The 27,671-nt window shown below is 33.6% G+C and overlaps 2 protein-coding genes, 1 long non-coding RNA gene and 4 other non-coding genes across 7 annotated transcripts; 1 reads left to right on the top strand and 6 right to left on the bottom strand.

The window, feature by feature from the left end:
* Positions 1 to 2,449: 2,449 nt before the first annotated feature.
* Positions 2,450 to 27,164, bottom strand: LOC139497084 (small ribosomal subunit protein eS8-like). The gene is made up of 6 exons (XM_071285141.1): positions 27,079 to 27,164; positions 20,617 to 20,723; positions 19,649 to 19,748; positions 15,262 to 15,437; positions 6,437 to 6,572; positions 2,450 to 2,599 (listed from the first exon to the last, which is right to left on the bottom strand). Exons 1-6 carry the CDS (start codon positions 27,080 to 27,082, stop codon positions 2,490 to 2,492), a joined length of 633 nt encoding a protein of 210 aa, XP_071141242.1. The 5' UTR covers positions 27,083 to 27,164; the 3' UTR covers positions 2,450 to 2,489.
* LOC139499235 (zinc finger protein 862-like) lies at positions 8,891 to 11,505 on the top strand. Its single transcript, XM_071287909.1, has one exon. It carries the CDS (start codon positions 9,280 to 9,282, stop codon positions 11,503 to 11,505), a length of 2,226 nt encoding a protein of 741 aa, XP_071144010.1. The 5' UTR covers positions 8,891 to 9,279.
* Positions 12,986 to 13,061, bottom strand: LOC139499678 (small nucleolar RNA SNORD51). Its single transcript, XR_011658247.1, has one exon. It is a non-coding gene; the product is annotated as a small nucleolar RNA SNORD51 (small nucleolar RNA).
* LOC139499679 (small nucleolar RNA SNORD51) lies at positions 13,340 to 13,415 on the bottom strand. The gene has a single exon (XR_011658248.1). It is a non-coding gene; the product is annotated as a small nucleolar RNA SNORD51 (small nucleolar RNA).
* Positions 13,787 to 13,864, bottom strand: LOC139499676 (small nucleolar RNA SNORD51). The gene has a single exon (XR_011658246.1). It is a non-coding gene; the product is annotated as a small nucleolar RNA SNORD51 (small nucleolar RNA).
* On the bottom strand, positions 14,655 to 14,730 carry LOC139499675 (small nucleolar RNA SNORD51). Its single transcript, XR_011658245.1, has one exon. It is a non-coding gene; the product is annotated as a small nucleolar RNA SNORD51 (small nucleolar RNA).
* Positions 23,133 to 25,002, bottom strand: LOC139497085 (uncharacterized). Its single transcript, XR_011657675.1, has 2 exons — positions 24,899 to 25,002; positions 23,133 to 23,345 (listed from the first exon to the last, which is right to left on the bottom strand). It is a non-coding gene; the product is annotated as an uncharacterized lncRNA (long non-coding RNA).
* Positions 27,165 to 27,671: the final 507 nt, after the last annotated feature.

The raw sequence follows: 27,671 nt of genomic DNA, 5'->3' as shown, positions 1-27,671 counted from the left end.
AAGTTATGCATTTTCTGCATCCAACTTGAAAACTACCCATGTTGTCGACTTGATATCTAATTGATCTGCTAAACTATGTACTAAATAAATTGAAAACTTATGCAAATGGTGTTTTTAAAATAAAACACTTCGTAATTGAAAAGAAAATTTTAATTTTGATTGTTTTGATTAACTTTTAAAATTTTTGTCACTATAGTAAACATTACAGTAAACATTTATCACCTTCTCTAACAAAGAGCTTCGATTATTTTGTTCTATTTCAACCGGGTTTCCAACTGATATGATGAAGACAATCTTTCAATCAGTTTAATTAAGGTCTGGACCTGGCATGTTTATATTAACTGCTAATAGTCCTTTGTTAACTATGTATCATTGTTACCCATTCTAACATTGAGTTCAGACTTCTTTTACACAAGAGTTTTACTGTGCGTATTGCTGTGCGTTTGATTTTTCTACATTGGCTAGATGTATAGGGGAGGGTTGATATTTTAAAAACACACGTTTAACCCCACCGCATTTCTGGGCCTGTCCCAGGTCAGGAACCTCTGGCCTTTGTTAGTCTTGAGCAATTATTAATTTTGTTCATTAATATATTTCGGTGTTATTACAGTTAAGCATTACATCCATTATTACGAGTGGTGAAAGTGACGACACCAAAATTTAACTCGATCTGTGTTTTAAGTTTCATATCATTTAGGGGTATGTCAAAGAATGTCTTGTCCTTTTTCTAAAAAAGTTCATCGGAAGGTACCCAGAACTTGTTGATAAATATTCCGTATCAACTTCACAAATAATACACGATGGTCTTGAAGTATAGATTTTGCGTACTGACGTTGTTCATCATCTTCATAACGTGTTATATTATTCTTTTATTTGTCTTTATTAATATTACTTTTACTGTTAAGTCTGTTTTTTGAGATATCCTTTTGACGGAACTCTGTACTTATGTATCTTGTCATACTTTGAATGACAAAATTATTTTATTTATTAATATTACTTTTACTGTTAACACACTTTTTTGTGATATACATTTGATGTGACTGTGTACTTATGTATCCCGTCATACTTTGAACCACACTATTTTATTTATTATTATTACTTAACTGTTAAGTCAGTTTTTGTTATATTTTGTTATATCTATTTTGCGTGACTGTATTTATGCATCCCGTCATACTTTGAACGACAAAATTATTTCACGTCTACCTGTGCGAATTTCAAACGCGCAACTTTACACCAGTACTGAATACCCTCCTTCCTTGAAGGGTGCATTTTACATAGACAAATAAAATCGTATAATATAATCAAAATGAGGATGTTAATTTGATGTATGCCTTTTTGTGCTTCTTCGTTACATTTGTTGTTTTTATAGTGATTAAGATGATAACACAATGTTGACTGCTGTACCCCTATTTTTGACATTTTTACCTATTGTGTGTCTGTTTTGTTCACGCATCGGTGACAATATAATGGAATTTGATGCGACTGTCATACAAGTGAGAGGTTTAGCTAGCTATAAAACCAGGTTCAATCCACCATTTTCTACATTTGAAAATGCCTGTACCAAGTCAGGAATATGACAGTTCTTGTCCATTCTTTTTTGATGCGTTTTGTTATTTGATTTTGCCATGTGATTATGGACTTTCCGAATTGATTTTCCTCTGAGTTCAGTATTTTTGTGATTTTACTTTTTAGTTGAGACAAACTAAAGTTAGAGAATGGAAACGAAAATTCAGCAATTTTTACATTGTAAAGGTGCAGAACTCTAGAATGGTAAAGTGACGCCACCAATTTCAAACTTGACCCGTGATTTGTAGTAATAAGCATTGTGTATAATTTTCATAATAATTGGTGTAGGCAAACTTAAGTTTGGGAAAGGAAAGCAAATTTTAGAAAGGACAAGGGTAAAACTTAATGCCTCCTCGTCTATGACATAAAAATATATGGTAATCATCGTTTTTACCTGTGAAAGTAAAGGTAAGAGTTATTTTTTGAAGATTGAATAAAGTCAATCAACTGATTATACTTGTTTCACTTTCAATGTTGACATTCTCTCCTTTTAAGATATCTGAATACTCATGTCATCATTCATTCGTAACCCATCTCAAGATAAAGGATAAATTGAAGGCAACATGAATATAGATTCAAACAATACATTTATACTGTTCAGAAATTAGTGACAGGTTTTTATTTATGCAAATTACAAAACTCGGTCAAGTATCGCAAGAATAAGATATTGAAGCAGCTTTTTTAAGTTAGAATAGGGCATATCTCTTTTACTGTAAATGACTCACTGTCAAAATTCTGCTAGTGTTGGTGCTTAGCATATTGAGTAAGAATTTCATATAACTTGTATGACGCAAACTTAGATTAGGAGAGTGGAAACAAAACATTGACAGACAGACATACTATCAAGGGTAGCACTTAATGCCCCCTAATGAAATAAAATCAATTCATCATATTTTTTTTTATTTCTGCAGACACATCACAGTTTATTTGCCCTTCTTGGTCTTGATCTTTTTCATGTAGAATTCAAGTTCTTTTCCTTCTAGGATGTAGCCATCAGCCCTTCCACATTTTCCAGGTCGAGAGGAAAGCTTAGCTAAAAAATAAAGAAAGGCAAGTTCTTAGTATTTCTGTCCCAAATTTTGTAACTACATAGATATTAAGTCTACAAACTTATCTTTTATCTTATTCTGAACAAACTCATCAGAGATATACCAGGATAGTAAATTTGCATCAGACCTAGATTTCGTCTACAAAAGAGATGCTTGAATCAGAAAAGTTTAAAAAGCCAAATAAAGTACGCTGTTGATGAACATTTAGGACAAAATTCCCGAAAGTTTTGCCAAATATAGCTAAGGTAATCTATTCCTGAGGTAGAAAAGCCCAAGTATTTGAAAAAATTCTAAGTTTTGTGAACAGATATTTTTTAGTTATGACCATATCAATAATTCAGTTAAAGTGATAGTATAAATAGAATTTGAAAATAGAATTTGAAGGAGAAAGGAGAAGAAATATTTATCAAGCATTGTGTTAATTTGCATCACTCAGAAATAATAATCATCATAGTCTGTTGACTCAAGCGAGCTGGGATTATAATTGACATCATTGTGACATTTACTGAAGAACAAAATCTATTCAATTATGTGGAATGAAGAAGACAAACTAAATAACCGTAATTAGGTTTTTAGTTCCATTTTTTTTACTTCAATATAAAGGCACAATGACTTAGAGATGAAGAACTCCATGACCAAAGACTCCTCCCACTCCATCTTCGAAATTAAGAAAGGGAATTCAAACTCTATGGAGAGAATTACATGAAATAGAATTTAAATGCACATTTGAAATTATTAACCAGTACTTAATTCAAAATGTTAGTCAAATCTCCTCAAATTTGTCAATTTTAACTGAACCATCATTACTCGTCACTCAGAAATAATAATCATCATTGTCTATTGACTCGAAGCGAGCTGGGATTATAAATTACATCATTGTGACATTAAATAAAAGAATAAAATTGGTACTTTTTGTCAGCACTACGTTTACAGAACTTTGATATAGAGTTGTACACACGATACTGCTTATAATGGAAATTCCATAAAACTATGAAATCAAGATAATACCTCTTTGTAAACTATTTGATTGGTACTGATTTTCTAACTTGTCATAGACATTGTTGACAAAAAAATCTAGAAAGGTTTTGTATGTACAAGAGGGCTGAAATATAATTTTCCATATAATTAATTCTTTTCGAAAAATAATTGATCAGCCTAATATCGAATTATACAAATAATTTGTTGGCATAAATTTGATGAAAGTCAGACCACTTCAAGACTGGAAGGATGGATCCTACATGTACATGACCAGTTGACCAAGACAAAAATATACTAAATTAAACGTCATTTCTCAGTAATATTGTTGTCTTTTTTTCAAAACTAGCTTTACTGTTTGGGAAAAGTGCATATTTTTTTTTATTGAAACTGGGAAGTTTTTATAGCACATCAAAGGTTTTTGCTGACCGTTACGGTCTTTTTTGCAGTTTTTTCACGTATATTTTGGTTCCCAAGACATTTTCAACCTGAAAGCTACTTTTTGGGGAGGGGAAAGAAATGGAAACAATGATGGTACTTATAACATTGAAAACCACACGTGTTAGAAACACCGTGATAATTCTAATCAGAAACCCCATCCTCAAAAGCGCTTTCATAATATCAAAATATTAACATGAATATGAATAGGGGAAAGTGTAAAGTGTATTGTGAGGAATTTTATGCCATTTTTTTTTTTAGTAATTGGAAATTTTCTCAAAGGGGATAAAGCTGTATTTCTGAAGTAATTTAAAGGCAAACAAAATCACTGTTTCTGGTGGTCTTAAAATGAACTGTATTAAATGTCACTCAGAAATAATAATCATCATCGTCTATTGACTCGAAGCGAGCTGGGATTATGAATTACATCATTGTGACATTGCAATTTGTAAATTTAAAAAAAAAAAGTTCACAGCTCTTTTGGTCGTGTAAGCCATATAAGGTAGTCAGGTTTGTCAAATTTTGATGAAAAGATTGTGTTTAACAACCTTGACTGGCTGGCTAGCCCTTGTATGGTTAGCTACTGATTTTTGATCATATGGTTGTTTTTATAGTGATTAGATTACGAGACCAAATATCTAATGAATTTTTGATTATTTGTTTAAAAATAAATGATGATTATGTGACTATATGTGATTATTTGGACACCCCTAAGAGGGGCCTTACTTTAGTCATAATATGTGTCAGGTTGGGCAAGAAAATTTTAGAGTAACTCCAGATTAGATTTTCTCCAAGAATAATTAAAATCAAGCCTTTGGATAAAAAGAAGAGTTGACGATAAAAAGTCAGAATAGCTGATAATGAAAGCAGTTACCCCTGATTAAGTAAGTGGAAGATAATAGGGCCTTGCATCACTGCCCTTTGGTCCCTGGCGATTAGTAAAAGTTGTCTCCCTTTTTATGTCAAGAAAAAATGAAATGTTCACACATTAATTTAACATCAACCTCAAACATTTTAATATCAAGTTTAACCACAAGAGCACAGAAAATCTTTGGCATAAGTATCAGAGTAACTATGACAACAGACATTGGGAGAAGTTACGCTGCTGTCAGAACGACTACAGCACATCTCCCTGGGGTCAAAGTAGTCATCATCATTTAAAGCCATCAATTAGATATGCACATTAATTCTGGAGTTTCTACTAAAAATCTGGTACAGTATGAACGGATTCTCTGCAAATTAGTTAATTTATTGGAAGCCAGAGTGCCTGGAGAGAATGGACTCAACCAACAACCTTCCACAGGATATCTGTCAAATACTCGTGTAGAGGATTTCTCTGACATTTCATTCATCTTAAATAATACTTGGTTAAATAAAAATTTTAACCGACGTAAAGTTTGCAAAGGAGTAGATTCAGTAAGACCCCAATTTGTGTGTGTTACATTGTAGCGTTGTGTTGTTGTTCTCCTCTTATATTTAATGCGTTTCCCTCAGTTTTAGTTTGTTACCCCGATTTTGTTTTTTGTCCATGGATTTATGAGTTTGAACAGCGGTATACTACTGTTGCCTTTATTTGGCCCCAAAATATAGCAGTTATAGAAAATTGGGAATATGTAATCGTTAAGATATTTATTGAAAAGTAGAATGCTTCTGCTACATAAATATGGACTGTTTTGGACAATATAATGCACATATATTGAGTACTAGCACTATTAAGTCATGTAAAACTGAAGAATGTTAAAAGAGACGTTACCCAAATTTGTACCTGATCGGGAGTTTTGAGGTAATAAGTATTGTGTATAAGTTTCATAACATTTGGTTCAAGCAAACTTTAGTGATAAATAAGGGTAAAACTTACAGCGTGGGCATAAAAAATATTTAAACATTTCAACTTTTTTACCTTTCCATTTCTTTTGGTCTAAAGGGGTCATATTAACTTTGATCCCATGTGCATAATTTAAAAAAAAATACTAAATGAAAATGTATCAGTACTATCAGTGTAACTATGACAACCAAGTCACAGAAAGTGGTTATGCTATAGTCAAGACGACATTTAGCACCACTTTCTAGGTTTAGAATTTATCATCACTTAGTACTGATGTAAACCCTGCTTGCATACAACTTTATAAAGGGACGTAACTCCAAAATGGTAAAGGTGACATCACTCAAATTTGATTTGTATAATTTTGAAAAAATATGCATTGTGCATCATGCATGTTGCACATTAGTCCTTAGCAATAACATTGAGCTTTGCCCCAAATTTTCTCCAAACCTTTTCTCAATAATACCGCACATCACAGGGCCACAAAAAATATTGGCTAGGCCACCATTTGAATTTTTTCCCCCATCTTGACAACAATGTTCATCCAGATATGAATCCTCTTAATTTATACTACATTTGTACCTACCCATAACTCGACTAGCACTGAACTGTTCATCCAAGCCTTGCTCTACTTTAGCAATCTTTTGTCTTTCCTGGTATTTCTTCACAAGTTTCTTGGAGGCTTTGTCTAATTTGTTAAGAACACCTTCTTCTTGTTCTGTCTGAAATAGAGAAAAGATCACAAAACTATAAAATACATGTATGACAGTTTAGACCTTGTTCAGATCATATGTATAGGACTCTTGAAGTACTATTAGGAGCTGTTAATGATGCAGTATACAATCTCATCTATAATGATGTATTACATTGTACATAGCAAACCATGTTTTAAAAATTCAGACATGTATTATTTGAAAACAGGTTTAATTTTGAATAGACTTTGATTGAAACAAGAATGTGTCCATAGTACACGGATGCCCCACTCACACTATCATTTTCTGTGTTTAGTGGACCGTGAAATTGGGGTAAAAACTCTAATTTGGCAATAAAATTAGAAAGATCATATCATAGGGCACATGTGTACTGAGTTTAAAGTTGATTGGACTTCAACTTCATCAAAAACTACCTTTACCAAAAACTTTAATCTGAAGCGGGAAGAAAGACGGAAGGACAGACAGACGAACGAATGCACAGACCAGAAAACATAATTCCCCTCTACTATCGTAGGTGGCATATAAAAACATGTTTTTGTTGTGTATACCAGAATCTGTGCATTATGTGTTTCTCATTGTCTATTTATAAATGTACAGGGTTTTCATTAAGAGCCGGCACCCGGCAGAATGTCGCCGTTTCAAAAGACGGAAATCGCCGGTCCAAATGCTTAACCAATAAATATTTTTGAAGAGATTAAAATAAAAAAAGTTTTTATTAACCCTTTGTCTCTTGGGGTTCTTTGATTGTATAAAGAAGGTGCCTTTTTACAACAGACAGGACCATCACGTCTGTCGGAAAGTTTACATAAAATCGGAGTCACTTATACGTTTTACATCATTCAAATACGCTATTCAATCAATCGCCTGAATGATCAAGATTGTCAATGGTAAAAGCAAGAGAGACGTCGAAATAAAAACTACGTTATCAATGGATAACTCATGAGAAACCAAAATAGAAAAGTTTTTGGAGGCAATTTTTTGAATGTTAAATGAAATGAAATGAAAAGAACAAAGATAAACGATTTCTTCATTAGTAAAAAGTCAAAATCAGTGGAACCATTTACAGGTAAGACTTTTTAAATTTTGTGAAGTTATTTAATTTCAAAGAAGGTATGTACAGTCTCATGTTTATATAAATGAGACCTGCCCAAGCTTGCCTTCTATGCCCTCTATATAATGTAACTAGTAATTTATTAATTATTACCACCCTTTAACTCTTGGGGAGGGAAGGGGGGGGTTGAAAAAAGTGCCTAGGCTAGGAGGGGTGCTGCCCAATTTTTTTGTATGTTTGGAGTCCCAGGGTTTTACTACAATGTGCTGGGTTTACTATCCATACGAACCCCGAAAAAAATCACCTATGATAGGAGGAATGCTTTTCATTTTTTAATTATAGTTGGACCTTTCTCCTAAAGTTTTACTGAGAAAGCAGGAAAGAGGGTAAATGTCCAGGCTAAGGAAAAGGCTCTCTTATTTTTTTTCCAGTTATATTTTCCCCCTTGCTGATCATTAGCCCACTCGTGGAAAAAAGTACCAACATTAGAATGGGTCCTGCCATATATTTTTTACATAGACTGATCTTAATCGGAAGCCTTGGTTAAAAGTGCTGGCTAAGAAGAAGGTGGAAATTTTCCCACTTCAGCATATATGAGAGGGGGTAGAAGAGGTCCTGATCCCGAAATCCCGAGCTTAAAAACACCAGATCCCGAAATCCCGGGCTTAAAATCACGAAATCCCGAGGTCCCGAAATTGAAAAAAAAAAATTCAATCCCGAAATCCCGGGCTTAAAAATACCCGATCCCGGAGTCCTGATAAAGGACCTACCCCCCTCATATATGTCCTTTCCCGGCCAGGTATGCATGTTTTTATTGAAACAGAACACGTGAAAATAATATTCCTTTTCTCAAAACTTGAAATCGTCACATTTGCAGGTGACATATATGTATAGGTATTAACATAAATATAAGAAGATGTATATGAGTAGGGCCTTCAACACAGAGCTTTTACATGTCCACTTTTTTATATAGAAAAACATGTCTCCATTATATCTTTTATAAGATGTCCAACAATGTCCATATGTCTGCCGTACGTTTTAGTTATGGTCAATATCCTGTAGTGAAAGAAGGGCATACATGAGATTTTATTAATATTTGACTTGTAGATGCATCTTCTTAAGTGTACATATAATAATCATACCCTCTTGCTATAAATTTTACACTATAAAATTCTACTTTGTGACTGTTTTTTTCTTCAGAATTATGTCCTTATTTAAAACACAATTATATTAAATTAAGATTAATCATTTTATATAAATTAAAATTAATATATATCATTCTCCATTTCAGATCAAATTACAGTTGGTACTGATGAAGAACATGGTAAAAATGAAACCACTTCAACCACTTCAATCACTTGTTCAACACCAATCTCTTCAACCACATGTTCCACATCTTCAACTTGTTCAACTACAACTGGCTCACAAATCTCATCATCATACCAAAGTTCTGACATCAAACACACTGAAGTCAAAAAAAATTTAAGACGTGTTCAATCTGATGTGATTCCAATTATTAAAAACTGTTTTCATGATGATAGACTAGATTTTCTTCATAACCACCAATTGTGCTTAGAAAGAGGCTGTGTTAATATCAGCAAAAATGACCAAGACGCACAGAAAGGTATACGAGACAAATTTCAACATCAATGGTTGAGTAGAGAAATGTCATACTGTGAGTCTTCTGGGTATTGGTGGCTCATTTATGAGGAGGGAGTTGGAATGTTTTGTCTTCTCTGCAAGGTGCACAATATTCTAACATCTGGAAAAAACCATTATGTAACAGGAGCCAAGCGATTAAAAAAACAAGCAGTTGATGACCATGCAAAGTCTGCTAATCACAAGGAAGCCATAGCAACTGAAATGACAAGAAGGGTGTCATTTTTCCATAAAGAAATCACAGAGAAAGAAAGAGTTGGAGAAGATGTTCAGAAAAAAGCTTTCCTCGCTGCATATTGGCTTATGAAGGAAGAACTACCAAATAAGAAGTTTGTATCCCTCATTTCATTAATTGAACAGTCTGGACTTGATTCCATGAAGTTTTTTGATCACAGATCTCAAGGTTCTTTGCAGGAAATTTTCTTATTGATTGGAGACACATTAAGAAAGAAGATAGTAGATAAAGTGAATAATTCACCTGTATTCAGTATTTTAGTTGATGAAGTAACAGATATATCAGTTAAATGTCAAATGGTGGTTTTCATCCAGTACCTTGACGAATTTGGCAGCCCTGTTGTTAACTTTTTGGAATCACGTGATGTCCTTTCTAATTCTGTATCAGCTGACAGTGCAACTCTTCACCAAGTACTAAAGGACTGTATAAAAGATATAAATGGAAGCAATTTGTGTGGACTTGTAACTGATGGAGCCAGCACCATGACAGGCAAAAAGAATGGACTTGCTGCTAGAATTAAAAAGGAACATCCAACAGTTGTGTCAGTCCACTGCATATGTCATCGACTAGCGCTGGCATGTACAGATTCAAACAAAGACTGCAAATTTGTAGCTGACACATCAGACATACTTCGATATCTTTGGAAATTTTTTGAAGATTCTCCTAAACGGACTGCAACCTTGGTTAGAGTCCAGATGGAAATGGCAAAATGCAATGAACAACTACCAAAAACTTCAAGGATCTCAATTGTCCACAAAGTAAAAAAGGCATGCTCAACCAGATGGCTGTCATTTAATGCAGCAGTTCAGGGATGTTATGATGACTTTCCATCAATAATGCAATGCTTGTCATTGCTTGAGAAAGATGTTGTTGCCACAGGCCTTTTAAAAAAGATGAAAAATGTAAGATTTGTTACAAGCATTTTCATTCTTAAAGAAATCTTGCCAATTCTTGCAAAACTGAGCAAAACCTTTCAAGCTGGAACAATCAATTATGCATGCATACAACCTTGCATCCTGGAAGCTAAAGATGCACTTAAAGACAGTAATTTGACAGAAAAAGTAAAAACAGCAATTATCAAAGAAACCGGAGGTATTGAAAGACTTGGATTTTTAGAGTTAACACCCACTGAGGCTCAGTTAAAGGAAGCAACAGGAAAGATGGCCAAGTATGTTGAAGCCTTAATAAACAACTTGGATGAAAGATTTGATGAGGCAGCACCAATTTTGGCTGCTTTTAGTGTGTTTGATCCTTGTCTCCTTCCAGATAAAATAGAACCAACATTTAAGCATTATGGAGATGAAAAGATAGATGATTTGGGCTCACACTTTTTAGCTGGAGATGAGGAGGCAAAGAATGAACTTTCGGCTGAATGGATGAGCTTCAAGTACCATATTTTAAGGCTTAAAAAAGATGTACTTGAAGCAGGCCAGGAGAAAAAGACAACAGACGTTGTCTTAAAAAGATTACTGAACTTACGAAATCCATCAGACAAAGGGTATATTTTCCCAAGATTATCCCACATAGCTGCAATTATACTATCCTTGCCAGTCAGCAATGCCTGGCCTGAACGTGGAGCTTCGGCAGTGAAGCGTATCAAGACACGTCTAAGAAGTACATTAAAAGATAACATGCTTTCAGGATTGCTACAGGTATCTATAAATGGACCTCCAGTGAAAGAGGCAACAGAGCTGGTCAATAATTGTGTTGACAATTGGTACAAGTCAAAACCAAGGAGAAAACTTAAGGGCCTTGCAGTTGCTAAAGTCGTGACAACTGCTCCTGCAGAAGTGATGGAAACTGCGGATGCAGGTGTCCAAGCCAATTTGAACGAAAACGATGAAGAAGAAATGGGACGGGTGAGGTCAAAAATGTCACACATTTTAAAGCTGCTCAATCTAACTGGCTTCCAAGATGATGCTGACTATGACAGTGAGGAAGATGACAATGAAAGTGAAGACTCTGATGAGTTTGACTATGACAATGTGACTCTCTGATACTTGTGTTTTGATTGAAGTGCTGAAAAAAAATCTAACAAATCTAATTTGTTTTCATTGCCTCTCAAGTCTTGACTATGTCACAATATGTTTGTCTACATTAAAATTAGTTGTCACTGTGTGTATATGTGCCCAACATGGCCAGGGTAAGCAAAATTTCCTAGTAAAACACTAATAATATCTACCCTTTATGGTGATTTTTTTTGACAAATATTTCTAATTATGTGCAGCATATTCTGAATATGCTAGATATAGGGTGAAATTGTAAGGGTTTAAGTTGGAAGTTTTGCTTACCCTAGCCTGGTCTTTCTAAGCACATGAACAGACAATGGCAGCTTGTGTTTCATATAAAAAAGGAGGAGTGGTATGATTGCCATTGAGACAACTATCTACTAAAGTTCAAATAAAGTGGATGTATCAAATATAGGCAACCCTATGGCCTTCAACAATGAGAAAACTCCATGCCATAAAGTCGGCTATATGTTTGGATAGTTTATATTTTCTTGTATTTATGTTGTTTCTTGGTATGAATGGTTAATGCTGACCCTCCATTGCTTTCTTATTTCTCGCAAAATCTGGTAATACAACAAGATTATTTTTGAAATATTTTTATTTGTCGTATTTTAATACGCAATATCACAAGATTGACCTTACAATCTAAAAAAACAGATATCATTCCTATGAAACCCCATTTGTCATGCATTTGTAAATAGTTTGAAAATGCCTCAGAGTGCACCATTTTCAATGTAAGGTCAAAAAAAATTTCAGGGGGGGCAAGCCCCACCTGACCCCCCCTTTTGGTTCAGCCGCTTCAAAATAGTAAACAGCCTGTTCACTGAAAAGTTATTGAATGCCCTGAATGTATATTTTGTTTATCATGTTTATTGTGTAAATGATTACTTATTTTCTCTTTGTATGCAAAATCTTCATATACATCCGAGGAAATAAAAATTAATTCATTCATTGTGCATTTATGCAGTTACACTTGAGGTTCTGACTTTGTATAGCATATGACAGGTCTGCTTTACTCTTTAAACTATATTAAGTTTATGTGAAATGGTTTAATTCATTTACAGACAAACCAAATGTTCTGATTTATTTCAGGGATTGGTTTTAGATCAAGTCAGGACAATGTTTCGACTACCATCAGATATAAAATAATCCATCAGGACTCAGCCGAAAGATGGTGTTAGTTTCAATCATCATTGATACTGAATTCAAACTGCATTTGTCTGAATTTATCCCTATAACCCTTGTAACATTAATTTCACTTCTTATTCCTACTACCCCATCCTTTCAGAGGTGTTCCTGTTAAACTTTTGTAACTTTTGTCAATCTGTCACCATTTAAACCCCAAACTCTTTTTAAACAGTATGTCACCACTTACACCCCTGTCATGTCACTATTTAAACCTCAAGACTGTCCATGGCCATCATTATGTCATTTTAAACCTCAAACACTTTTCAAAAGATACGTCACACAGTATCATCAGATATAAAATAATCCATCAGGACTCAGCCGAAAGATGGTGTTAGATTTAATCATCACTGATACTGAATCAACTGTTTATCACTGGGCACTACCTGGAATCAATGTCACTTTATGCCAACCCTTAACGTTTAAACCCTTGTCAAACTATTTCTTTCCTTACCTCTATTATTCTTCATCAATTTGTCACCATTTAAACCCTTAAGTTTAACTCTATGTCATATGTCACCACTTGAACCCTCGTCACACATCATGTCATCAGTTAAACTTCAATCCTAGTCAACATTGTATAACTATTCAAACCTACATGTAATACACTTTTTCAACATAATGTGATAATTGCACTCAGTACCATCAGATATAAAATAATCCATCAGGACTCAGCCGAAAGATGGTGTTAGTTTTAATCATCACTGATACTGAATCAACTTTTTATCACATTTTTTTTAGGGGCACTACCTTATTCCTGTAATCAATATCGAACTGTATGCCAACCCTATAAATCCCCAACCTTTAAACCCTTGCCAACTTATTTCTTTCCTTCCTTTACCCCTATTAACCCTTGTAAATCTGTCAACATTTGAACCCCAAACCCTTGTCACACTTCATGTCACCATTTTGCATTTATCCCATATACCCTTGTCACACTTCATGTCACCATTTAAACCTCAATTCTTGTCCAACATTATGTTCCCATTTCAACTGTTATTAAACTGTTAAACCTCATGTCACCATTCAACCTCAATCCTTGTCCAATGTTATGTCACCAATTTTACCTCACGATAATGTCACCCAGTACCATCAGATATAAATTAATCCATCAGGACTCAGCCGAAAGATGGTGTTAATTTTAATCATCATTGATAGACAGATACTAAATTCAAACTACTGTTAACACTAATTTTTAATTTTATCTATAAGTGATAAATAGTTGTCAACTTGACAAACTGCATTGTAAGGCATCAGTAGTAAACCACTGTTCAAAAGTCATAAATCGATTGAGAGATACACATCAACTGAAAGAGGAAAACAAGAGAAACACTGAAGTGCAACAAACAAAGCAGCATACATACACAACAGTCCGGGTGGATTTTGCTTTTTCCACCGGCCCACCATGGGCAGTCCACCCGTGCCCACCCTAGCTATCTCTTTTTTTGTAAAAATAGTGATTACAAATGCCTATCTGCTTTTTTTAATTGATTGTACTTGCAAGTCTTTTGATTCAACAAAAGTAATTGTATGCCCACTCCTATGGGTGGGCAGAGTGGACAAGCTAGAAGTTTTGCCCACCCGGTGCCCACTCCCACTGTGGACAAAGCAAAATCCACCTGAGCTGTAGTGTAGGAACGAACTATTCAATAGCAACTGCCATATTCCGGACTTGGTATAGGACATTTTAAGAAATAAAATTGTGGGCTAAACCTGGTTTTATGGCTAGCCAAACCTCATAATTAAACCATTGTAATACTTCAGATCACCATTTGAACTTCAAACTATGTCACATCTAACACATTGAACACTTGCTTAAACTATAGGCCCCATTTTGCCCCATCTAACACATTGAACACTTGCTTATACTATAGGCCCCATTTTACCCCTCAAATCCTGGCCAAATGCATGTCTGACCAATATCTCAAACCCTGCTCAACTTGTATGTCACACAGTATCATCAGATATAATATAATCCATCAGGACTCAGCCGAAAGATGGTGTTAGATTTAATCATCATTGATACTGAATTCAATCTACTGTTTGTTACGACTTACCCCTTTCAACCCTTGTCAAATTTATGTCACCATTTTCCCCTACTCCAGACCAATTTAAATTTACTCATTTAAGCATTTATCAAATGTGTGATAGATGATAATATGTCCTTTTCTGTATTGGCACTGGTGTTTTTGCAACACTTTTTTTTGGCACAAGAAAAATGTCAAGAGTATTTTTTTTTGAGACTAGTACTGAAAATTCAGAAATTATAGCAAGGTTTTTATTGTAGCAAAAATTGAGAGTTGTAAACGCAATAATCTAGAGTCGCATTTTGAAATATTTATCTCAAAACTAAAAATTAAAATCGCATTTAAGTCTGAAATGACAAAATCTCAAAAATAAATGCACACGATAATTTCTGAATCTACAGTATTCGGAAGGATTTTTGTGCAAACTAGCTCTATGTTAGGTATGGGTTAAAACTGATTTGACTAGTGTTTGAAATTCTGCAGTGGATAATGATTTATGGATCAGTAAATATCATCTGTACAATATACAAACCAGTTTAACATTCTTCTTTCTACCAAGAGGTTTAGCATAGTGAGCTTCATACCACTGTCTGAATGGTGTAGCATCTATAGAGACAACGGCACTCTTCACTAGAGTTTTAGTTCTCACCAACTCGTTGTTACTGGCATTGTATAGAACATCAATAATACGGGTCTTTCTTGCAATAGCTAAAATGATAATATGGAATTTTAAATTTCTTGTTTTCATAGAACAAAAATAATTCGAGTCTATTGTTATATATAGATAATTAATTTTCCTTTAGACTAATTTTTTTTCTTCTTTTCTAGAGTGATTTATGCATTTTGAACAATTGCCAACACTAATACATGACATTCTGTTGATTTCTGGATTTTTTTGTGTGCTTGGAATATGCCATTTCATTTCCGTACACCACACATATTTCTACCAACTCTCTAAGTTAAATTACCTGTCACTCAGAAATAATAATCATCATCGTCTATTGACTCGAAGCGAGCTGGGATTATAAATTACATCATTGTGACATTTAAACTCGAGATAGAAATAACACCAGTTATCAAGACAGCACCCAATATTGGAGAAACATAAAATCATTCATACAGTGAATGGCCATCCTCAGTTTTCTACATCATGAAAAACAAAACCTATAGCTAGTGAAATCAGGGTCTTTTACAGTACATGTTAACGGTTGCTGAAACAGGACATATATCTAGTAATTATTGATCTTAACATGAAAGTCACTGTGGCATGAAATTGTGTTGATGTTTAGATTATTTTTGTGGTGATGGTTTTTTGTTTCATTTGCGTACAACATGAATATGAGATGTCCGGACAGCTCCACAATATTCTGGTGATTTCTTGGTTTAGTGTGTGCTGGTGATATGCTGTGTAATTAAGATATACCACACATACTGTCATACATGTAGTTCTACCAACTCTCTCGGAAAAGTATATTAATTGTCACTCAGAAATAATAATCATCATCGTCTATTGACTCGAAGCGAGCTGGGATTATAAGTGACATCATTGTGACATTTAAACTTGATAGAAATAACAAGAGTTATCGAGGCAGCACCCAACATTGGAGAAACATATAAATTATTTATTCGGTAAATGGCAATCCTCTTTTCAAAACACTAGTATTGACATCATGAAAAACAAAAAAAACAGTGAAAACATTGCCTGTGTAACAGTATATGATTGTTCCTAAACACATCTACAGTGTATCAAGTAATTATTAATCTTGACCAAAAGTCAGTGTTGCATGAAATTGTCTTGATTTTATAAGTAATTATGTGTTTGTGTTATGTTGTTTCATTTCAGTACACCATGAGGCCTAAATTAAAATATTGTTTGTTTGCCCTTTTCCGACCCTATGTTTTGAAACAGGGTAGGTAGGTAGGTAAAATATTTTATTTTTCTTTCCCAAAAAATAACTTAGCTCGGTACATTTTGGTAATGGGTAGGCAGGTTGGTATAATATTTTATTTTATAGATACAAAATCTGCATGATGTCATTTTTGTCTGTATTGCTTTTGTTAAAGTATGTTTTTGCTAATAAGTTTCTGGGACTATTAGTATAATAGTCCCAAGTTTTGAAGAAAAAAAAAATATCATGTAGAATGTGAATTTAATTCATATGCACTACAATTTTTGTTCAAATATCAAAATGTAGGGCTGTGCTGCATATTTTAAACGTTTACATACCTGGAATTTTGAAGAGTTTTTACTTGCACTAATATTCTGTACTATGTACCTTGTACGCTTACCTATAGACCTAAAGTTTTTCTGTAAGAGATAAGTTTGTCCTGGTAAAATATATCCGGGCAGATATACATTGAACATTACTAGTAGAAAAGTCCCTAGAGTGTTTAAATTTTCGTGTGTGCCTGTGTTTTCAATAAAAATGCTACATCCTTGAAACTCAATTGACTTTGTCACGTATTTTACATCGCATTTATAAATGATCTGTATGGAAAAAACTTGGCGATTTTACTGCCAAATATTCTCCCCTTTACAGACTTTTGGTTCAGATATAAATCAGAATATATCAATGCTGGTCGAAGGCATCGTTAACATAATCATCCTAATCTATGGACCACCAAACGCCATCCCTACATAGGATACAAAGTCTGTTTACAAAATATTTTGTACACACGTTGGTAATTTAGTATTGGACGAATTTTGTTTTAATGAACCCTGCTCTTCAAGTATAAAGATACAGAGTAACGTTCATTAAATCATGATTTCAAAGCTTTCAACATTGATTTCAAACAAATGCTTTGAAACTCCAAATGCAAGTGTTCATTTATGTCAAACGCTCACGTGATACCAAACGGACTAGACCTTATACGGGAAAGATAAAACCCGAGAACTCCGGTAAAAAAGTTTTGAGCGGGAAATACAAATATAAGAATTTTGGTAGGAACAAAAAATAAAATAAAATAAAATCTTGTTTGTAAACACAAATAAAAGATTTTCAGGCGGAACTAATTTATAGGGTCGGTCGGTAAAGGGCAAACAAACAATATTTTAATTTAAGCCTGAATATTTTTGCTTTGTCTTTCTGAAAAAGGGAATCATTCCCGTCACTCAGAAATAATAATCATCAAAGTCTATTGACTCGAAGCGAGCTGGGATTATAATTGACATCATTGTGACATCTCAACTTTAAACAAAATAAAAGGAAAAATTATTGGGATTGCAACAGTGATGAAACATTTACAGTAAAAATATATTCAACTCAACTGAGGCCTTTCCTTATTTCCAAACATGATTCCACTTTTCTTTGCACATTTGCAATGTTTGAAAATTCCAATTGTAATCGAGAAAAACAAAAGCTCACAAAAATATTGAAATTGGCATTACTTAAGTTACTTTGACCTATAATCGTTTTTCTTTTATAAATTGTGACTTGGATGGATAGCTGTCTCATTGGCACTCTTACCACATCTTTATATCTATTTAGTATTAAAATGTGTTGCTGTTTCATTGATGTATACCACATATTTTAGCTGTGACTCTCAGGGTAAAGTGAATTACTTATCACTCAGAAATAATAATCATCAAAGTCTATTGACTCGAAGCGAGCTGGGATTATAATTGACATCATTGTGATATTTAAACTTAAGATATAAATAAATGGAGAAGTTAGACAGTAACCTAACAGTGGTGAAACATATGAAACTGCCAGACTCCAAGAATTGTTTGTGGGAATTATCAAAGGTAGCCGCTTTAGAGAGACCATCTTTAAAATGAGGTTCCAATAAAAAAAAAAAAACATTTTGCATGTGACTGGGATCAGGGCATATCGTTTCAATTTTCAATCGGTTGAGTTGTTGTTCATGCGAGTAGACAAATAAAACTGGATATTTCCGACTCTCCTATTCTGAAGAAAACATTTGAGTAGATAGTATTCCTGTAGAAATAAGTTGATAATTTTCTTTATATCTGGTTTTTTTCATGTGTTGATGGTATGCTGTTTCAGTAACATACACCACTTATTTTTGCTGGGATTACCTGGTTGGAATGGACCTTTCATGTCACTCAGAAATAATAATCATCAAAGTCTATTGACTCGAAGCGAGCTGGGATTATAAGTGACATCATTGTGACATTAAAACTTCAAAGTAATTATAAATAATAGAAGTTATATATTGAGACAGCACTTAACAGTATCAAGAACCATTTGCTGTGAATTATGAAAAGTGACCGATTAAGATGGGCCATCTTTTAAAATGAGGTTTGAAGAATTCTGATTCCACATTTTGCACACAACTGGGATCAGGGCACTTGTTTAAATTATCAATCGATGGAGTTTGTGTTCATGTGAGTAGAAAAATAAAAATAGTGGATTCTGTCACTTTAAATCTGAAGAAAACATTTGAAATGGGTAATATTCCTGTAAGAGTTGACGACACTGGTGCATAAAACTCTCTGTACTTCTTCATTTTTTCTTGTGTTGATGGTATGCTGTGAAAGTAACATACAATACTTATTTTTGTTGTGACTCCCTTGAAAGGTGAATTACTTGTCACTCAGAAATAATAATCATCATCGTCTTTTGACTCGAAGCGAGCTGGGATTATAATTGACATCATTGTGACATTTAAACTTGAGATAGAAATAAAAGGAGAAGTTATTGAGACAGCAAACCCAACAGTGGTGAAACTAGTAATGGCTTTAAAAGTATTAATTTAACGGGTGGGGGGTTTATATGATTTAATCAATAATCAATCAAAAATTACTTTTCGACCCAACCAGGTCCCGTACATATATTTCGTCTAGCAATTAAGTGAAAATATTTTTGACCAAGCTCTTTCTCGGACATTTTAAATTTGATGTCATCCTAATAAAAGGCCATGAAGAAAGCCAAGGATCTATATGGATTATTTTGTACCTTCAGATCCCCATGAGAAGTTGCCTTGATCCAAACGTAATGCTCTGTATTTCTTATTTCCACCCATTGTTCTTACTGTATGTATTCTCTGTGTTCCAAGCTGAAAAACATTATTATTACCTCTTAGAAAAAAGAAAATAAACAAGAGAAAACATGCAAGAATAAAAAAAACTTGGGATTATAATTGATACCATTGATTCCACAGCATTGTAAAATTTGATCTGAACTAAATGTAGTAAGACGTGTGTAACATTTGTTTAAATGTTTGTCTTTAGACTTGTGGTTTGAATTTTTTTGATGCGAACTGAATAATGGCTATTGGACTTCCTTTAGAATAGCTGGGGAACAGTAGATTAGGGTCTGAAGGTTTATTTTGGCAGGTTCCGCCACTACCTTTCAAGATTTTAAGTTCTGATATGAAATAACTGCAGCCAAAATACGGCTTTGAATAGGTTTTTTTTCCTTTCTTTTATTAAATATGTTCTTCATATATAATCACAAGAAATCTTACTGATTAAACATTCTTTTTGTCATTAGAAAGGATAAAATCTGCATAAATTGGTTTTATCCACATTTATGGGACAAGAGTATTATTCTTTAAATCAGGTTTCAATTTAGTGCTGAAAAACAGAATTTTTTTTTTCATCATGATAACTGTCATGGTGCAAATGAATGTAATTGGAACATTCTTCAATGAACACCATGTTTCATATATGAAACTGAATACAAAGATAATGGCCTTAGAAAAACAAACTTTGATAACCATAAACTTTATTCAGATGACATTTCAGACTATGTTGTGTCATGAGTACTATTGTTTGTGTTATATCTTTTTCATTTTTAGCCATGGCGTAGTCAGTTTATTTTCGATCTAAGAGTTTGACTGTCCCTCTGGTATCTTTCGTCCCTCTTTTTTGAGGATCTTCCTCAATCTTAGTTCATGGTGTGTTTTTGTTACCATATCTTACTTTTGTGTTTGCTGGAGGACGTCCCAATTCAAACTTCCTCTTTTTTCTCATCTGGGTCATACGACCTCCAGTCTTCCTCCTCTTGTGCCATTTATCACGAGAGATACCTAGTTAATCAAAGATATTCAAGTATTAGAAATATCAATTCATACACAAGACCATCTAAGCAGTGGGAAAGCCAGTGACATTGAAGAGCTACTTCCGGTGATCCCGCGGGAAAGGGGACATAATCTAAAATTTTTGAGGTGGCGCTGTAACCAGCGTGTAAACAAAAACGTAGCCTGTGCTTCAGTCAATAAATCTATTAAAACAACGTATCATCCATCAGTATTTGAGGTTATTTTCTCATTAGAATAGATTTTGTCACACGACTGCCAAATTCGGTATTCAAATAAGTGCTCCGTTACTGAAATATGATAAACCAAAAGACTACCTCCGTTGATTTCCAAAAAACCGCGGGTAATCCCCACGACTACAAACAACTGACACAAATGCATCCTAAAGCTTTTCATTGGTCGAGATATAAATAAATGTGACCTAGAAACATATGGGCACATGACTATGTACAGGATTCCCCGTCACTCTGAGTCTTGTTTACATAATAAATACTTCAACCGGAGGTCAAAATTCAACATTTTTCAGACGTTTTGGGAGTTATTTTGGTGCAAAATCAAGCAAATTATGTCATATTTTACAGATTCTTAGCACAAAATTGATTGAGACAACGAAGGGTGATGATGTTTTCAGGATTTTAAATATATTTTACTTAAAATGTTGAGTGGTGGAAGGCTTGACACCGTCATTTGTTGATGTTTACAAGTTGCTCAAACTCCTCGTATCACATTTTCTGTAGTTATTTAATTATGCTGCTGTTGTATAACAGATTTATGGGCGAGATTTATGTAGTACATTGAAACTGGTTTAATCTATGAACGAATTTGTCCATATAAATAACTTCCATTGTCTGGAAGTAGACCTACCCCCCTTTTTCAACAAAACAAATTCAGTTAGGCAAAAGTTGTTGTCTGAATAAGCATGTAAAAGTGCAAAGTGTAAGCACTCAGGTAGTCTTTGTTTTAAACCAATGTTTAGGGTAATGGTTACAGTCATTCTTTGATTCTGTAAATTATTATAAATCTGAAATGTTTCAACTTGTCAATTTTAAAAAGTACATGTACCAATCAACAAATATTGCCTGCCTACTACTGATGCATCAATAATTTTCATATTTTGTTCTTGTTTATATAAAAAATACTAGGCAAGTGGGAAGTTAACACTCACACATGTTTATAAATGTCTGTCCTTACCAAGCTTATCAAGCAACCTGATATACACTGTGACTAACTATTCATGTTTGAGTGTGTCTGGGCCCTGGGGCATATTTAACTCTTGAGAACTTGAGATTAACATTCAATAGGAATGCCAAATGCCTAGTACACCAAATTCTTAATACATGTTAGAGCTACATGTATATGACCATTTAAAGCATTAACAAAATGCTATCACTTCCAAGGTCTACTTTTAAAATGGTATATGAATGTCTCACTCTGATTTTGGTGATCCTGTTTTGTTGCATTGATATAACTGCTTGACCGACATTTTTATTTTACACCAATCTACAGGAAAACAAATCTTGGACACAGGATCTATAGTTTATTAAGAATCATACCATTCCTATATCTGTGTGCTGATTTTTCTGCAATAGAATACCTTTCCACACATTTTACTCCATTCTAAAAGCACACAATTGCAATAATTTGCAAAATCATGTGTCTGCATATCTAGGAAAAGGGCACATAGAAATCTCATTCATAATACTACACAAGGAGCAGGATCTGCTTACTCTTCAAGAGCACCTGAGATCAATTATGTATTGTGGGTTCAAGTTGATCAGTTTTCTTTTTTCTAATTTGTATATTAGTTTAAACTTTTCATCAAAAAGTCTGAAAAAAGAGATATGTATCTACTGAAAATGATTTATTTAGGTGCAGGGGTTACCACACTTTGAAATCTACATGAAAACAAAACAGTGAAAGGTCATGTCATGATTGGCCACTTGAGAGACCTCACTACGTCTAGAAGTGAACAATTCTAGAAACTTTCCATTTAAGTCATTCAAACCTTATAAAGAATAAAAGACCATCATTTTAACTTTTTATATCTTTTATTTTTCTTATGTCTCAAATACTACAGTACATACATGTATATGTCTGATACCAGTGACAGATCCAGAACTTTTCTATGGGAGGGGGGGGGGGGGGTTGCTGTTGCTGCTGACTAACTTAAGAGGGGCCCACTCCAGTGATTCCCTATTTAATCAACCAATTTTTTCCTATGAAAGGGGGGCCAGCCCCTATGAATATGCTAGCTTTGCATCAATGAATCTCAGTTTTTTCAATGACATTAAGTAATATTGTATTGCAACAGCATATTGTCTCGTGTACATTTACCCCACGTTATCAATATAAAATGGTTGAGTGTTTCACATTGTATGTATATTTGAAAATATAAAAATGTTTAGTAATAAAAGTTTATTAAATAATGAATAAATACAAAGTCATAAAAAAAATGTTAAAATGAAAAGTATGTAAAAAGTATTTAAAACAATTAAGGAGAACTATTGTTAAAATTAAAAAGTTTTTTAAAGTAAAATCAAGTCAAATAGTCCTCTGTCCCATACATGTAAATCCTCAATATAGAAATCCTGCTCTTCTTATTCCTATTGTTATCTGAAAATATATAATTTATGCAGATGATATTATCAAATGAATTTAATTTCAAACTTCTCTAGAGTTGCTATATGTTTGGTAAATTATAATATATTTTAATTGTCTACTGACAAAAACATGATCATCATCATCTTCTGAGTTCCCAATTTAAAAAAAATTGTTGAAAGGAAATACTGGAATCTGAAGGATCAATTCCGAAATTCTGAGCTAAAAAATACCCAATCCAGACGTTCCGAAAAAGGTCCTCTAGAAAAGGTAATAATTATACACACCAACAGATGTTTGGAGAAATTTTCTACTTATAAATTTATTTACTTAGTATCTAAAATTCATCACCATAATAACATATCAACCTTTTTAATAGATATAAATAATGTTTAAATAAAGTATAACGTTACGTAATATGCAACATTAAATTATCTTACAGGTATCTGTTATTTAAAAGATAACTTTTCATTCAATCATTCATATCTTTAATTCTTCATACCAGTAATTGATAATAAATGTATCCAATGCCAATAAAACCTGACCACAACACCTAGCCAATACTGAAGGTGGCAATAAAATTCAACAATAAATCACATAATTTTTTTTAGCATGGAAGGAGGGACAGAATTTAAACTTTCCTACTGGTGAATATTTCATATACCTGAAATCTTTAAAAGATATTTTACATGCCCATATGCACTATTCAGCAAAAATAATAGTACTGTTGTTCACATAGACAAGGGTCTGGATGGGGTGTTCTGCATTTCTTTATCATTTAATCCTTAAGTTCATTTGTCTCTATTTTTTTTATACTTTTTGTCCATAATTTCTCTTTCCTCAATATATAAATTAGCACATAAATAGTTTAAAATGATTTTGACCAGACCTCTGGCTTACAAACTGTAGTTGCTGCTAGGAATATTTAGATTTTTTTCTGGGATGCATAGGAAGTCGTCCCAGAAAAAAAGTAGTCTTGTCAGACTTCATAATTATTTGGACTAGCATGTCATTTGCTCTATTTTTTCCTTATTTCATGGTAAATTTTCTCTATTCTTGTTCCTTAAGTAATTCTCTAATTCTTTATATGTCATAGTTCCTAGTTCCTAGTGGCAGATCCAGGGATAGGGTTCAAGGGATTGGAATCTCTCTTTTTTGGGGACGATCAATGCATTTGAATGGGGACATATAGTTGGAACCCCCCTTTATCCTGGGGATAGTTATTTTTTTCCTTTGTTTTTATTGTTTGTTTTTTGTGTTTTTCGTCACACTTTTTGGGTTCAAAAATTAAAATGTTAACCTTTTTACGATTCTAGACAACCAAACAAATCAGCACAAATGCTTTACACAACTGTCAAAATTTAATTAAAATTTAAATGCTAACATTGACATGCAAAAATTGAAGTTTTATTCAAATTGAAGTCTCACCGCTGGAAAAGGGGCGTTTATTTACATGTGGTCTACGGAAATTTACTGGATTTCAGAATCGAAAAGAGGCAAACATGTAGCCATAACCCGATCAGATCAATAAATTATGTTATGGATAGTATTCATATTTTTCTACTAACCATTAAAAGTAATAATACTAGGATTTCGTGAGCTCAGAAACCTTAATCTGTTGAAAAATGGCGTCGATTTATGTGCTTCCTTTTCGCAGCCTCAGTTACAATTTGACACGGAGTGATGGGTATTTATGCAAATATTTAGGGACTCCTATCATCATAGATACTATTTTTGGTCATGTTATATTTAAATAGCCAATAGGATGCAAATGTGTCAGTTATTTTCAGAAGGGGAAAACACCCGCCATATTTTTATCTTCCAAATTACAACGTCACTTGCCATTTTCAGATGTTCGTTTCTAGTAAAATAAAATCTTCTAAGAAGAAAAAATAGCATGGTCACCTGTAAAACTTACCTATATAACTAATTGATGATGAAATGACACAAGTTTAATTGTCTTTAATGATAAATTTCGCGAAAAATCACACGTACACGATGTAAACAAATTGCCGCGATGGCGCGATACTGTCGCCCTCTATGAAAAATCGCGATTGTCGCCCTTGATTTTTTGGCCGTTACGTCATATGGAAGGAGGCGCAGAATCGATCCGTGGCTTTCCCACTGAAGAGTAATAAAAATTTTGGGTTAAGAATTTTTTCATTCATTATTCCGTCTGCACCAAAAATCTTTCATCTACAAGTCTGGAAACTAAATATCAAAACTTGGACCTATATGACTATATTAAATTTTGAAAATTCTCACTAGTCTGAATCAATATTTACTAGTTGGAGGCATCGTACTAGTGCCAGTGGCTTAACAGTGCAGACTGTATCCACAATGGGTATATGCATAAAACAAAGAAACCTACTGGGGTTTTTTTTAATGAGAAGAGAACTTTCACTTTTCGAAAGAATAAAATCAGAATTGTTTTGAAAATGTACTTTCACATGGGAAAGACAATTAAAATTTTACTTTCTGACACAAATAGTTTTCATTTTCTCATCCTTTATAGTCCAATGGCCCTTGGACATCAGACCTCATCCCATATCAAAAAGTGGATATTTGCCTGTCCAAAATGGATGCACTAGTACTGCTTATTGTCAAGTTATGACAGACTTCACAGCCTCTAAACTGAAGAAAGCAAATTTCTAAGGTAATTTCAGCAACCATAAAAACAATCACAGAATACACTCAGCCATTTAACTTATTTGGATCGTAATTGAACGAGGTGTTAGATAAATGAATTCACATTGAACCAGGGTCGATTGCATAAATCAGATTCCATTATGCATGGATGCTTTTTCTCGACATGTGACAATTTTTTAAAATAAAATTAAAATAGAGGAATCAATGGGTCTCTGTAAAAAAATTCATATATGAGAAAATATGTTAGTGAGGCCTGATATTATATGCATATTATATAAGTTAGTCGGGTCCAGAAGCAACGAAGTGACTCATCCATTTAGGGTAGGCAAATATCTACTTTTTGATATGGGACAAGCTCCAACATCCCCAGCTTGTCTGTCAAAACGGGGGGAGTTCATACGTCTTCTACCAAAACAGTTGACTTGCCCTGTGACTTGTCATAATATTGTAACAATTTTATTTGTAATGTGAAAATGGCTCATTTGGGACCTACATGTACAAAGTGTAATACAGAAAATAAGAGATCCAATTTTCAGATCTATACAAGACAATTTAATTTCCAAATGCCAAATAAGGTCCCCAGTGGTCCCTATACAAAATGCCATAACATATATAATGATAAATTATCCGGCAATTCAAAATTTCGAGAAACTATGCATAGCTAGTAATTACGCAAACTAGCAAACAGTGATAGCTAATATACCTTCAAATAACTTAAAATCGCAATTTACAAAACTATTCAATACATGTATCATGGGAATTAAAATTTCGTGTCACCGAGTGAACATTCACGAGTTTCAACCAAATAGGGAGTTCATTTCGTGCACAAATATAACTTTTAACTCTTCTGTTTATAATGTCAGGGCTAGCAATGAACTATGAACATTTTAAAATGAAACCAAACCAAACGTGCCTGTAGGGTAACCCAATACAAGTTTCTTCAGGTAATTTAAGGTTTAAAAAAACGTCAGGTCTTTCAAAATCGTGTTATCGAAATTGCAAACAAACATGACTTTCTTTTTAAATGAGTCTATGTCTCTATTTATTCCCGATGGTTGAGATATAGTAGGATTTAAGTGTTTAATAATTTTTGGCATACCCATGATGGAGTTTCAAACCGGAAAAAGAAAGATCACAGGAAGTTACGATGTAACCATACCATATCGGTTGCGGAGATGAAAACATTTCCGGAATTTAAAAAAATCATTACTTCCAAAAAGAAAATCAGGGGTCTCTATTTTTATATGGCCAATGTCATGGAGTTGAATTATAAAGAAATAAAAAGATGGAAAAATAAAAATTGTAGCTATCACTCTACTTAAACTATAAAAGAGGGACGAAAGATACCAAAGGGACAGTCAAAATCATAAATCGAAAATAAACTGACAACTATCAGTAATCTATGCATAATTAATAAGATAAAATAAGATAACTCGGAAAACTTTATTTTGATTCGGCATCAGAACAAATAAGCAACACAAGCTCTAAGGAGCTTTTGACCGAATATAAAAATATATAAATAACATAAAAACAGTGCATTTTGACATATAAAACAACATGTAATACAAAGTTGATCAAACTTGTTTAAATCTCACATACATAGCATGCAATAAAAATAAGCAACAAATTTTCGGATGAATTAAAAACATGCTAGACCAGAGCAACCAAAAGCAACATAAATAATAAACAGCT

Source organism: Mytilus edulis, chromosome 12, assembly GCF_963676685.1.
Source record: "Mytilus edulis chromosome 12, xbMytEdul2.2, whole genome shotgun sequence".
Classification (NCBI taxonomy): Eukaryota; Metazoa; Mollusca; class Bivalvia; order Mytilida; family Mytilidae; genus Mytilus; species Mytilus edulis.
The sequence above is the reverse complement of the archived record's forward strand: the minus strand, read 5'-3'. Positions and strand labels throughout refer to the sequence as shown.